The sequence below is a fragment of the Strix uralensis genome, chromosome Z (assembly GCF_047716275.1).
Source record: "Strix uralensis isolate ZFMK-TIS-50842 chromosome Z, bStrUra1, whole genome shotgun sequence".
Taxonomy (NCBI): domain Eukaryota; kingdom Metazoa; phylum Chordata; class Aves; order Strigiformes; family Strigidae; genus Strix; species Strix uralensis.
The window spans coordinates 58,851,010-58,864,614 of record NC_134012.1 but is presented as its reverse complement, the minus strand read 5'-3'; the positions used below and the strand labels follow the sequence as shown (position 1 = coordinate 58,864,614).

At 40.7% G+C, this 13,605-nt stretch overlaps 1 protein-coding gene across 10 annotated transcripts in view; it reads right to left on the bottom strand.

Annotated features, from left to right (window-relative positions):
- Window positions 1-8,473: 8,473 nt before the first annotated feature.
- Window positions 8,474-13,605, bottom strand: part of PJA2 (praja ring finger ubiquitin ligase 2) — a 35,172-nt gene continuing 30,040 nt past the window's right edge. For 9 of the 10 annotated variants that reach the window (XM_074855745.1, XM_074855742.1, XM_074855744.1 and 6 more), the window contains 3 exons: window positions 10,860-10,974; window positions 10,438-10,553; window positions 8,474-9,180 (listed from right to left, as the gene is read on the bottom strand). In XM_074855745.1, the coding sequence (XP_074711846.1) occupies window positions 9,049-9,180; window positions 10,438-10,553; window positions 10,860-10,974 (363 nt within the window). In that variant the 3' untranslated portion in view covers window positions 8,474-9,048. Of the gene's footprint in view, window positions 9,181-9,617; window positions 9,687-10,437; window positions 10,554-10,859; window positions 10,975-13,605 lie in introns of all 10 variants that reach the window. The other variant, XR_012627032.1, reaches the window with a different exon arrangement.

The window sequence follows — 13,605 nt, the reverse complement described above, 5'->3', positions numbered from 1 at the left end:
ACACTGTTCCACGTCTTGGCAAAGCCAACAGAGAAATGGATTAAATGTTTAAAGGAAACACAGAGGGCATGGCTGTTCCTGAGTGTTGTTGGCTTAACAGCCTCAAAAGGCTCCCAGATTTGTGATCTTCCCTCAACCTCAGGCAAGGGATTAAAAATCCAGAAGAGAATCCAGCTGGAATCTCTTTCCAGAAGATAAGACATAACTATGACCTGGTTGCTGTCACAGAAACTTGGTGGGATGAATTGCATGATTGGAGTGCTGTGATTGATGACTATAAAATATTCAGAAGGGACAGGTAAGGAAGGAGAGGTGTGGGAGTTGCACTCTATGCCAAAACCAGGACTGATTACACAGAACTATCTTTGAAGAACAGCAATGTCCAGGTCAAGAGCTTATGGGTGAAAATTAGAGACCAAGCCAACAAAGGAAACATTGTGATTGGTGTCTGCTATATGCTACCTGATCAAGGAGAGGAGGCTGATGAAGAGTTCTTTCTTGAACTGCAGGAAGCATCACACTTGCAGGCCCTGATCCTAATAGGGGACTTCAACACACAGACATCTCTTGGGAAAGCAGCACAACGAACTGCAAGCAGTCCGGGTGACTACTGGAGTGCATTGAGAACAACTTCCTAGTCCAGGTGATAGAGACACCAACCAGAGGAGAGGCACTGCTGAAGCTGTCGTACACTAATGTGGAAGAGTTTATCAGAAGGATCAAGACTGGAGATAGCCTGGGCTGCAGCGTTAATGCCCTGGTGGAATTCTCAATCTTGAGGGGTACTGGACAGGTAAAAAGTAGTTGAAGGGCATACTTCTGGCTGTTTAGGGTGCTAGTTCATCAGATTCCTTGGGAAACTGCCCTCAGAGGCAAAGGAGTAAATGAGACCTGTGAGATATTTAAAGACATTTTTCTTAGGGCACAAGAGCTCTCAATCTCAATGTGCAAGAAGTCGGGCAGAGGAGGCAGAAGGCCAGCTTGGCTAAGTTAAGACCTCTTAGACAAACTAAAACACAAAACAAAAATGCATAGGCAGTGGAGACAGGGATACACATCCTGAGGAGATTACGGGATAGGCCCATGAGATAGGGATATGGCCTGGGAGTGCAGGGAGTGGATCAGGGAAGCCAAAGCACAGCTGGAGCTGAACTTGGCTAGGAATGTAAAAAATAACAAAGGGCTTCTTCAGGAACATTGGACAACAAAAGAAGATGAAAGAAACTCTCCCCCCCTCGATGAGCAAAACAGGAGACCTGGCTACAACTGACATGGAGGACACTTAAGTACTCAACATTTTTGCTCTGTCTTCACCAGCAAGTGCTCTAGCCATGCCACCCCATTCACAGGATCCAAAGGCAGGGACTGCGACAATGAAGAACCGCCCACCATAGGAGAAGGTGAGGTTTAAGACCATCTAAGGAACATAAATGTGCACAAGTCCATGCGACCTGATGAGATGCATCCAAGGGTCCTGAAGGAACTGGCCAATGAAGTGGCTAAGCCACCATCCATCATATTTGAGAAGTTGTGGCAGACTAGTGAAGTTCCCGCTGACTGGAAAAGGGGAAGGATAACCCCCATTTTTAAAAAGGGAAAAAAGGAAGATCCGGGGTCTACAGGCTGATCAGTGTCACCTCTGTGCCCAGCAAGATCATGGAGCAGATTCTCCAGGAAACTATGCTAGGGCACATGGAAAATAAGGAGGTGATTGGTGACAGCCAACATGGCTTCACTAGGGGCAAATACTGCCTGTCCTGGTTTCAGCCAGGACAGAATTAACTTTCCTTGGGCTGAAGGGAGCACAGCTAGAGGGCCAGGCCTGAATCAATCATTAGCATATTCCATATCATGTGATGTCATGCTCAGTATATAAAGGGACATGTGCTCCCTCATTTCCATTTCCGTTTTCCGGTCAGCGGCAGAATTTCTGGTGCAGTTGGGATTGCTGCTGGGGGTGGGCTGTGTACCAGTCACCGGTCGGTGAGCAACTGCATTGTATATTACCTGTTTGGACTTACTATTGTTTTGTTACTAATTTTTTTTTATTAAACCTACAGATTTCTTTTTTTCATCCCTCCCCTATTTCACTGGGGTGGGGGGAGAAAAGTAAACAACTGGCCATGTGGTGACTGGCTACCGGCCAAGTTCAAACCATGACACTACCTGACAAACTCAGTGGCCTTCTATGATGGGGTTACAGCATTGGTGGATAAGAGAAGAGCAACTGACATCATAAATTTGAACTTGTGCACAGCACTCCACACTCCACACAACACATCTGTCTCTAAAATGGAGAGACATGGATTTGATGGATGGATCACTCAGTGTTATGGAATTGGCTGGATGGTCACACTCAAAAGAGTCACAGTCAACGCTTGACATCCAAGTGGAGTGGTGTCCCTCAGGGGTCTGTACTGTGACCAGTATTATTTAACATCTTTGTTGGAGTCATATACAGTGGGATTGAGTGCACCCTCAGCAAGCTCATGGATGACACCAAGCTGTGTGGTGTCATTGATAATCTAGACAGACAGGGTGCCATCAAGAGGAACCCAGACAAGCTGGAGAGGTGGGCCCATGCAAACCTCATGAAGTTCAACAAGGCCAAGTGTAAGGTCCTGCACATGGGTCAAAGCAATCCCAAACATGGATACAGACTGGGCAATAAGTGGATTGAGAGCAGGTCAGCAGAGGAGGACTTGGGGGTAGTGATGGATGACAAACTGACTATGAGCCAGCAGTGTGTGCTCACATCCCAGAAAACCAGAGAACCAACCAGAGAAGGTGCCCTGCTGGACCTCCTCTTTGTGAACAGAGAAGGACTGGTGGAGGATGTGGCTGTTGGAGGACGACTAGGGCACAGTGATCATGAAATGATAGTTCTCTATTCTTAGAGAGGCCAGGAAAGGGCTAAGCAGGACTGACATCCTGGACTTCCAAATGGCTGACTTTGTCTTGTTTAGGCACCAGCTTGACAGGATCCCTTAGGAGATGGTCCTGAAGGGTATAGGGGTCCAGGAAGGCTGGGCACTCTTTAAGAAGGAAGTGTTTATGGCTCAGGAGCAGGCAGTCCTCAGGTGCTCTAAGAGGAGCAGGCGGCAGAGAAGACCACCCTGGCTGAACAGGGAGCTTTGGCTGCAACTCAAGGAGAAAAGGAGAGTTTACAGCCTTTGGAGGAAGGGGCTAGACACTCACAGTGATTACAAAGATGCTGTGAGGCTATGCAGGGCAGAAATCAGGAGGTCCAAAGCCCAGCTGGAAATTAATCTGGCTTCAGCAATCAAAGATAACAAGAAATGTTTCTATAAGTAGGTCAATAGCAAAAGAAAGACCAGGGAGAGTCTCGATCCCCTGTTAGATGCTGAAGGAAACTTGGTAGCAAGTGATGAGGGGAAGGCTGAGGTGCTTAATGCCTTCTTTGCCTCAGTCTTTAATAGCAAGACTAGTTGTATTGAGAGAATCCAGCCCCCTCAGCCAGATGATAGAGACTGGGAGAATGACCCCCCCGCAATCCAGGAGATAGTCAGTGACTGCTCCATCACATAGACACACACAAGTCTATGGGACCAGATGGGATACACCCAAGAGTGCTGAAGGAGCTGGCTGGGATGCTCACCAAGCCGCTTTCCATCATTTACCAGCAATCCTGGCTGACCGGGGAGGTCCCGACAGATTGGAAATTGGCCAATGTGATGCCCATCTATAAGAAGGGTCGGAAGGATGATCCAGGAAATTACAGGTCTGTCAGCTTGACTTTGGTACCCAGCAAGCTGATGGAGCAGCTCATCCTGAGTACCATCACACAACACATGCGGGACAACCAGATGATCAGGCCCAGTCAGCAGGGGTTTATGAAAGGCAGGTCATGCTTGACAAACCTGATCTCCTTCTATGACAGGGCGACCTGCTCATTGGATGAGGGAAAGGCTGTGGATGTTGTCTACTTTGACTTTAGCAAGGCCTTTGACACCGTTTCCCACAGCATTCTCCTGGTGAAACTGGCTGCTCGAGGCTTAGATGATCGCATGCTTTGCTGGGTAAAAAACTGGCTGGATGACCAGGCCCAAAGAGTTGTGGTGAATGGAGTTAAATCCAGTTGGAGGCTGGTCACAAGTGGTGTCCCCCAAGGCTTGATTTTGGGGCCACTCCTGTTTAACATCTTTATTGATGATCTAGATGAGGGGATCGAGTGCACCCTCAGTAAGTTTGCAGATGACACCAAGTTGGGTGGGAGTGTTGATCTGCTCGAGGGTAGGGAGGCTCTGCAGAGAGACCTGGACAGGCTGGAGCGATGGACTAAGGCCAACTGCATGAGCTGCAATAAGGCCAAATGCCGGGTGCTGCACTTGGGCCACAACAACCCCCAGCAGCGCTACAGGCTTGGGGAGGAGTGGCTGGAGAGCTGCCAGTCAGAGAGGGACCTGGGGGTGTTGATTGACAGCCGGCTGAACATGAGCCAGCAGTGTGCCCAGGTGGCCAAGAAGGCCAATGGCATCCTGGCTTGTATCAGAAATAGCGTGGCCAGCAGGGACAGGGAAGTGATCTTACCCCTGTACTTGGCACTGGTGAGGCCACATCTCGATGACTGTGTTCAGTTTTGGGCCCCTCACTACAAAAACGACATTGAATGACTCGAGCATGTCCAGAGAAGGGCAACAAAGCTGGTGAAGGGTCTGGAGCACATGTCGTACGAGGAGCAGCTGAGGGAACTGGGGTTGTTTAGTCTGGAGAAGAGGAGGCTGAGGGGAGACCTCATCGCCCTCTACAACTACCTGAAAGGAGGTTGCAGAGAGCTGGGGATGAGCCTCTTTTACCAAGTAATAAGCGATAGGACAAGAGGCAATGGCCTCAAGTTGCTCCAGGGAAGGTTTAGACTAGATGTCAGGAAGTATTTCTTTACAGAACGGGTTGTTAGGCGTTGGAATGGGCTGCCCAGGGAGGTGGTGGAGTCCCCATCCCTGGAGGTGTTTAAGAGTAGAGTCGACATAGCGCTGAGAGATATGGTGTAGATGCGAACTGTCAGTGTTAGGTTAATGGTTGGACTAGATGATCTTCAAGGTCCTTTCCAACCTAGATGATTCTGTGATTCTGTGAAACCAATAGCATCCTGGGCTGCATCAAGTGAAGTGTGGACAGTAGGTCAAAGGAGGTGATTCTCCCCCTCTACTGCGCCCCTGTGAGAACCCACCTGGAGTACTGTGTCCAGCTCTGGGGCCCTCAACATAAGGAGGACATGGACTTTCTCGAGCAGGTCCAGAGAAGGGCCAAGTAGATGATCAGGGGGCTGGAGCACCTCCATTATGAGGACAGGCTGAGAGAGTTGGGGTTGTTCAGCCTGGATAAGGCTCCAGGGAGACACATTACAGCAGGCTTCCAGTACTTGAAGAGAGCCTACGTTTTATCAGGGAGTGTATTGATAGGATAAGGGGTAACATTTTTAAACTGAAAGAGGGTAGATTTAGATTAGCTATAAGGAAGAAATTCTTAACTGTGAGACACTGGAACAGGTTGTCCAGAGAGAGAGAGGTTGTGGATGCCCCCTCCCTGGAAGTGCTCAAGACCAGGATGGATGGGGCTTTGAGCAATGTGAACTAGTGGAAGATGACCTCTAAGGTCCTTTCCAACCCAAACCATCCTGATTCAAACTCTTTTCACAGGAAATGTAAACAGCTTATAGAGCCTGTAAGGAGTTGTTCTTGTAGAAATGAAGAACTGCATTTTGCAACTCTGCTATATCAATAAAAAAAGCAAATAAAAAGGTCAGTTTTCCTCAGATGTTCAATCAAGCACAGAATAAGGAAACAGGGGCTTTCTGCATTGTATAACAAGGAGGGTGTCTGCAGAGTTATGACTGTTATCAGACATCTCACCTAGTAAACTTAACCAAAAATCCTAAGACCTACAGAAGAACTAAGGAAACTTCTCCTTTGACTCAAAGGGAGGTTCTTCTCACACTATGGTAATTACTTTCATTACTGTTATTTAAGAAAAATCTGTTACCTTTCTGTTGAATAGCTGAAACACATAAATTATCTTTTCAAAATCTGTGAGAATTTGAAAGGAGGAACACCACATTAAAAAGGCTCTGTTGTTGGGTTTCTTAAAGCAAAAAAATGCATTTTAACTTTGGAATGAAAATGTGTCATGGAAATATTAAAATGGATTCAGTTTTCATCACATAGTTAAGTTAGATGCTTCCAATATACTAGTGCATGTATAGAGAAGAAACCTTTAACAGAAACAAGCTTATTTTTCACATTTGCTTTCTCATTCTTGTGGAATGGTTGGTTTTACCTAACATGGAGAAAAAATATTTTCTTCATTGCAGCTAGAAGTTTTTACTTGAAAATGTCTAGAATATTGTCTTTGAACAAAAAGAAAATTAATTATTCTAGAAAATCATACTTTGCAATGCCTTTTCAAGAACTACACCCATTTTAACCAAACAATTTTATATTTGAAGCAGGAATCACAGAATCTGCACATCAATCTGTTATGATTTCATTTACCATAAAAAAAACCAATCACAACAAACATTTGGACACAATTGATTGGATTTTTTTACATTCTATTTTCTGTTAAACACTTCTACCAGTAATCTTTTGAGTATGACCCAGCATATGCTTTTTCAGACACCTTGTTAGAAAGACCTTTCATCTGCTATCTCCTCTGACAAGGAGCCAGGGAAGATCTGTGAATAAGGTCTCTACATTCACATTAAAAAAAAAAAATTAAAAAGAGAACACTTCTTTTAGACAGTTGTTTAGAAACAGGAATAAGACAGAGCTGAGGCCAACAACAGATAACAAAGGAATGGAAAAGCTCCTAGCTTAGCTCTTGACATTGCTGGCTAAGCCTGGAATCAAAAGGATTTCCAAATCTTGCCACAAAATTTAAAGTAATTCTTTTTTATAAAACACTGTGCTTATGAGATTAAATGAAGGCCAACATATTGTATCATTCCAGAGAGAAACAAAGCACAGGGTGGTTAAAATACTTGTAAGATTTGCTGCAGGGGAAGCTGCTGAACAACATAAGGCCCTAACAAAGCAAAATTTTTGTACTACTGAGTCCATCATTCTGGTGGTTTTGCCCTCTGCAAGCAATACAGAAGTCTTCATTTTCACTTTCTCTTAAATCTACATACATCCCATACACACCTTAGATGAGCTTTAAAGGCTGCATTACTATTTTATCACCTGGGTTAGTTGCTAGCCATGGATCAACCACTCTCCACAGCACTAGCTTGTAATAAGAGATGTGGAAGATTATAGCACTTCTTGGACTAGTATGAATTCTGCTGGTGAGTATGCCTAGAATTTTCGTGTTTCTCCAAGTCCTACTGATGCCTACTTCAGCAAATATAAAGTTTTAATACAGGAAAATAAGCCAGCAAGGAGCTAAACATCTGACACTTTTCACCAGTACCCTATTTTGGTTTCCTTATAATTTAAGTCTTTGAATTACATAATTGAAAACCTGAGGAGCGGACTCAGGGCAACTGCCACCAATTCTTTGTTCTGCTGCAGTCCACAAGTTACATTGCACAATATGTCACACTACTCAGTATGTCCCTCAGACATGAATATTACTATCTTCTACTGCTAATAAAAGAACATATTAATATTTGTAAAGAAATTAGATACTAAGATGGCAGCCATAATAACTGAGCAGCCAGCGAGCTATTGTAAGATTGTTAGTTTTTAAGGAATCGCTTTTCAAAGAGTTTAATTCACCTTGATTTAAAAGTTACTGGAAAAATCTGTAACTGTTTTAAGAGGGTTTGATTAGACCCCTCATATATTATACCCATGCACGAACATTTTAGGAACTGTGTGTCTACCCAATGGGCACAGAAGAGTTCTTGTGCAGCCATTAGTACACATATACAAATCCAAATATTAACTTTGTCCTGTAATGATTAACCCATGTCCCTTAAAGTTTTTGCATATACTGGAGTATGATTTATAGAAATACATTTTAGAGACGAGTCTTCTCTCCTTTAAAATATTAAGTGTAGCAGAACCCACTGCAATCAGTGCAAATACCAGAAACATGACTAATTTTTAAATTTCTGAAATAACTTCACAACTATCCTAACAGCCAAGTATCGAAACATATTTTTCAATTAAGCATGTCAAGTTTCTACTACCTTTTCCAGACTTGAGTACAACAGCCAAAAGTATTTTAACTATATCTGCATTAGAAAGCAATCCCAGCCTTGATGCATATAAAAAAAATATAACTTAAAAAGAGAAAGAGCATGCACACATGCAAGAGAGAGTGCAGGAGACCTAATTAATAGAATGGAATTTAAACACAAATTGAAAGAACCAGCTGCTCAGCTTTTACAGATGCAACTTCTTAGAAATTTAGAACTTCAAATGTTGAAGTTAATAGTTCATATATGTATTCAGGACACAGGCTTAAAAATGGTGATAGCATTTATAAAAAAAAAGGACAGCAGCAATTTAATAGCACTTTTGACATCAGGAAAAAAGTTTATTATGGAATAAGCTAGTAAGAAATATTGTTCCATTATGCAATTTGTTTCCGATGAAATTAAATTCTACCGCTGCTGGCATCACAGAACATCTTCACATTTGATGCAAATACAAGAAACCAATTAAAGTCACTCAGTGGCACTTACTTTGACAAAAACAAATAGTTCAGTTATATTACGTAAAACAAATTATAAGCGTAACTTTAATAAGCTGCAACTGCACTTCAGCTGCAAGAACTGGAACAAAGTGCCACATTATTTATTTGTTGGAAACATTTATCATAATACAACCTTTACACATTAAAGTTACCAGCAACATTCTGCTAAGAAGGCTGCACGTTCTTCTAACTTACACTTTGAAAATTTAAGCTACTATTGTAAACCTAAAGAGTTTAGAAAGTCTTGCACTTGCTTTCTAAGCTAAAATATATAATATAGATAGTATTTTACATATAATATTTTATACATAATTGTTTTCACATTGTAATTAAACAGACAAAATGTACATTTTTATTTTGGTGACAAAAATTTAATTTCAGACCCTAGTTTGAAGCTCCTGTAGCACTGTGAACAGAAGATGCTGAATCATGGTTGGATAGAAAGGGAACAGTAGCAGCAGCTGCTTCAGGAAGCACAGGTGCAAGCACATGACGACAAACTGGGCATGTTCCTGACTACAAAAAAAGAGAAAAAACCCAGGTCATTTGCACAGTTTGCATTCAATTCTGTTGAAAAGCTAAAGGTTATTATTTATGAAGTATTTAATGTCCTCACAAAAGCACTGCCTCAAAGTCAAATTTGACTGCATAGCTACTCAGAGCTAAGAGAAACTAATGATCTCAGAAGAAAGCTCTGTTGTGCTTTTACACCAGCTACACAGCAGATACATCAGGCTCTCTGCAAGGTCTTCTTCAAAGAACTGATTTTACAGGTGGGCATTTTCTTTTTGAGTCAAGGATAAACTAGGTACAGCCCAAATCTAACAGGATGGATTTTGTCCTAGTTTTCAGCAAGAGCAGTTTACTATGACAGCAGAAAAAGGCAACACATAATACAAACAGTATCAACACGGTAATCAACTCTATTAAGATAAAAAAAGGTATAAACCCACCAATAACCCATGCTAGAGGTGTTCTGATCTGATCTCCCTAGTCTGAATCAATTAATCTTCCTCTTGTACCTTTTGAGGAAACAATGTGTTACACTGTAGGCTGAGAACTAGAAAGTCCAGGCTCATACTGTGTGTAAAAGAGAGTGCAAGTGCAAAGAAAAAAAAAACCAATTCATTGATTACAGTTCTTTTAGTCCAGCCTCAGTACAATATAAGCCTTTTTAAGACATTTAGAAGGAAACTGATTACAGATTATGAAAATGAAATTTAATACAATGTAGATTTACCAGAGGTACATTTTTTTAAATTAATCTACAAGCATTCCAGTATTTCTCCCGCCACCCTCAGCCATCAACATAAACAGGCCTGACATTCTGGCAAGACAGATCAGATCCTTTGCTATTCTCAGAGAAGAACAAGCCATCTTCCTTACTTCAAGCTATGAGTACATTAAAGAAAGCTTTTCTCGTACCAAAACAAGTTGTAACTCATGCATCTCTTTCATTCTTACTAAAAGCAGACCATGTTTTTCCCACAAAAATACCCTCTCTATTCAAGAAATGGCCCTTCAGGTGAGTACAGATATAAATTACTTCCCTCACTCACAGTAGGATTTGGTTCCATAATGCATAAAATCAACAGCCAGTTATTTCATAGAATCATAGAATGGTTTGTGTTGGAAGGGACCTCAAAGATCATTTAGCTCCAACCCCCCTGCATTTCATCCCACATTTTCAAGAAGTTACAAACTGTTCTTCCCAGAGGAAGGCAAATACTCAAAAAAACCACACAAAAATCCCACCAGTCCTGGAGTACTTACTTCCTGTAACCAAAGAGTAAGACAAGGTTTGTGAAACAAATGATGACAGGGTAGCTCTGTTACGATTTCATCTTTCACATATTCACTGCAACAGATAGTACAACACTGCTCTTGACCTACACCCATGATGAAGAAAAAGCATTATTATTATTATTGTTTTACCCAAGACAAGCTCAAATTAAAATACATATATTATCAGCAGTATCATTAATGATTACAAAATACAAATCACACTCCAGTAAAGATGAGTTTTTCAAACTGACCAAAGCTATATTCAGTCTGATTCGTGATTCAAAAGCTCTTAGAACATCATCGTCAGCTGCACAGTAAGTATGTTCAAATACTGCATCTATGTTATTAGAGTAAACTAAATTTGTTCTTATAAACTTTGTGGAAATTAATTCTTAATTACTTTTCCATACCATCGTGGTCATCTGTGATGATAATCTGTGGCAGACAATCTATGGTTTCTTTAGTAGCTGGTGGGTGAGCCTGTTCAACATCAAATCCAAGCGACTCCAAATGTGCCAGAGCAGTCTGAAAAGGGTGACCAGAGACCAAGTTCTCTTACTCACAAATGCAACATTCCATGTAAAAACAAATAAGCAAGAAAAGGAATCCAATTCTAATAGTAATACTTTCCTAAATGGAAGTTATGTCTGTCAGACTAACCATTACATCATTTTTATTTTCATAATAAATGAGATTAAATTGAAGGTCAAAACAGTAACAGCTAAGTTTTCAAGTCTTCTTAAAGTATGTAGACAGAGTCACAATTTATTCTCTAATGAACATTTGTTCATTTCATAAAGTTTCAGAAAAGGTAGCAAGTCAAAAATGTAATAAAGATTTCTCATACAAAACTGTCATTATATTTTGCTTTCTGAAAATAAAAGCATCATTAATGTGCTTCCTGGCTTCAACTATTGAATTAGTCAGATACAAACAAAAAAAAATATTAAGTACCTCAGCTACACTACCAATGTAAGCTTTCAGAAAAAAACAGGATCCACATATATGTTTCTCATCTGTATAATGACATAAAACAGACATAGTGCTCTGAAGTCATCTTGTTTGAAACAAATTATTCACCATACAAAATCTTTAAGATTCTGATGCTACAGCAGGCAGATTTGATGTTTACATCATATATTCAACACCTTAAGACACTAAATGGATCTACAGTAGAAAAAAAATGCAACACAGAACTCAGATTGGTTACACTGACTAAGAAATGTACTAGATATACCTGTTTGAACAGCAGAACAAACTGAAACTGAAGAGCCAAGACCACAGAAGCACCGAGTTCATATCCTGAATGAACTAGTCACACTCCTCAACTGCTCAACAACTATTTACTGCTCTAATCAGCATGAAAATTTTTTACTCTAATGGTCACAAAACTCACTAGGTAAGAAGTTTAAGATAATCTGACATTTTTGTAATGTTGGGGGTAGGCCTAACTAAAAAACCAAAAATATACTAGAGAAACATTGGGTTATACACAAACATGCACCTTCAGTAGTCTTTCCTCTTAAACTAGAGAAAGCTACTAGAGCTGCAGCCTAAAACTACTCCTGCACTTTTATCACAGTGGCAAGGTAGCTCAGGCAACCATCCCACCATGGATCCAAACTTGCAGGTTTACACCTATAGTCAAATGTCTGCGGCAACAGAGAGATCAGCATGAGCTAACGGACAAATATTTACAGCTCCTACTGTCACATGTATTCTGTTAGAAAACTACTAATTTAAAGCAAATCCTTGGACAGTTTTCTCCAGTGCAGTATGCAAGTCCACCTGCAAAACAGGTACACTCCTCCAATTTAACAGCTTAAAAATATTCAACTCTGCCACAACAGACAATACTTACCAACATCAAGGTGATTTTAGTATTTGTAATGGCATTTTGCTATAGCTGCAATGGTCTGAGAACAATTTGTAGGTAAAAACATTATACTAGATTAACTACTATAGAAGTAAAAATTAGACAAGATCCCAAGAACACAGAAGGATGAAATATTCCCCATGCGTCAAACCTCTCTGTCTGCATGCAGTATTAGTACTCTCAAAAAAGCATTGTATTGTTTGCTTTCGAAAGCTATACAAAAGAAACATCACAGACAGAAAGCCATTACAATGACTCTGATGCTTAAAACCACATCTTCAAAGCACAGCAAAGAAGTGTCCCTTTTACAACTTTTATAAGATATCTTTATAATTTCAAAAATACCTTTATTTCCTTCCTCTTATTACTTGTGCAACTGCTTACTGCTCCATGTACCATAAACCAAATGCTGGACACTGCTAAAAACAGGAGTGCTATAGCCTACAGGGGTTTGAGCTCCTCATGTGTGAATCAGCACAGGAAATAAATGCAGTCACTGACACTGCAGAGACACCCAACCTGTTCTATACTGCTAATGAAGTAAAACAAACACTCCCAGTGAAGCCATTTCTTTAAAACAAATGGAAGTAAAAACAAACATACATACAGGCTGTTACATTTTAGGATTCCAGAGTCTTATAGAACATAGCTTTTTAAAAAAATATTTAATATATTCACTGCTTGTCTCCTCTAAGTGTCACAATAATTGGGACGTATCTCCCCTCCCACCCCCAGTTAAGGTATACTTGAATTCTGGATGCATTATCATGTCACATCCCTTTCAAGCGTTTCATGGCTACAGTAAATTGGTTTGCTGGATAGAGAAATTATCAGAAAATTTTCTGAGCTATAGTAGATTCTCAATCAATTATGTTGTGGAAAAGGTGAAAAAGATTTGGTTAATGAATCTCCTATTTTAGTTAAGAGAATTATGGGAAACTTAAGGACATGGATTAAGTAAATCAGTAACAGGTTGAATGAAGTCCCAGTCATTAGACAGATTATTAATGATGTTATAATTAAACTCAACCCAATCTGTTAATCAAATCATAATAATACTTAAACCTAGTCAAAGCTCAGACTTCTCCATTACAAAACCTCTGGTGTAAAAATACTTATTACTGGGAAGCAGATGGGTTACTTTTTAAACTTGAAGCAAAAGCAGAGGTATGTTGCACTCATAAGGTAGAATCAGACTAAGCAAGATTTAAATAACAGCTGTTTGCTCTAGAGCCAGACCTAAATAATACTGAAATAGCATAACTGGCAACAAGTAGCCT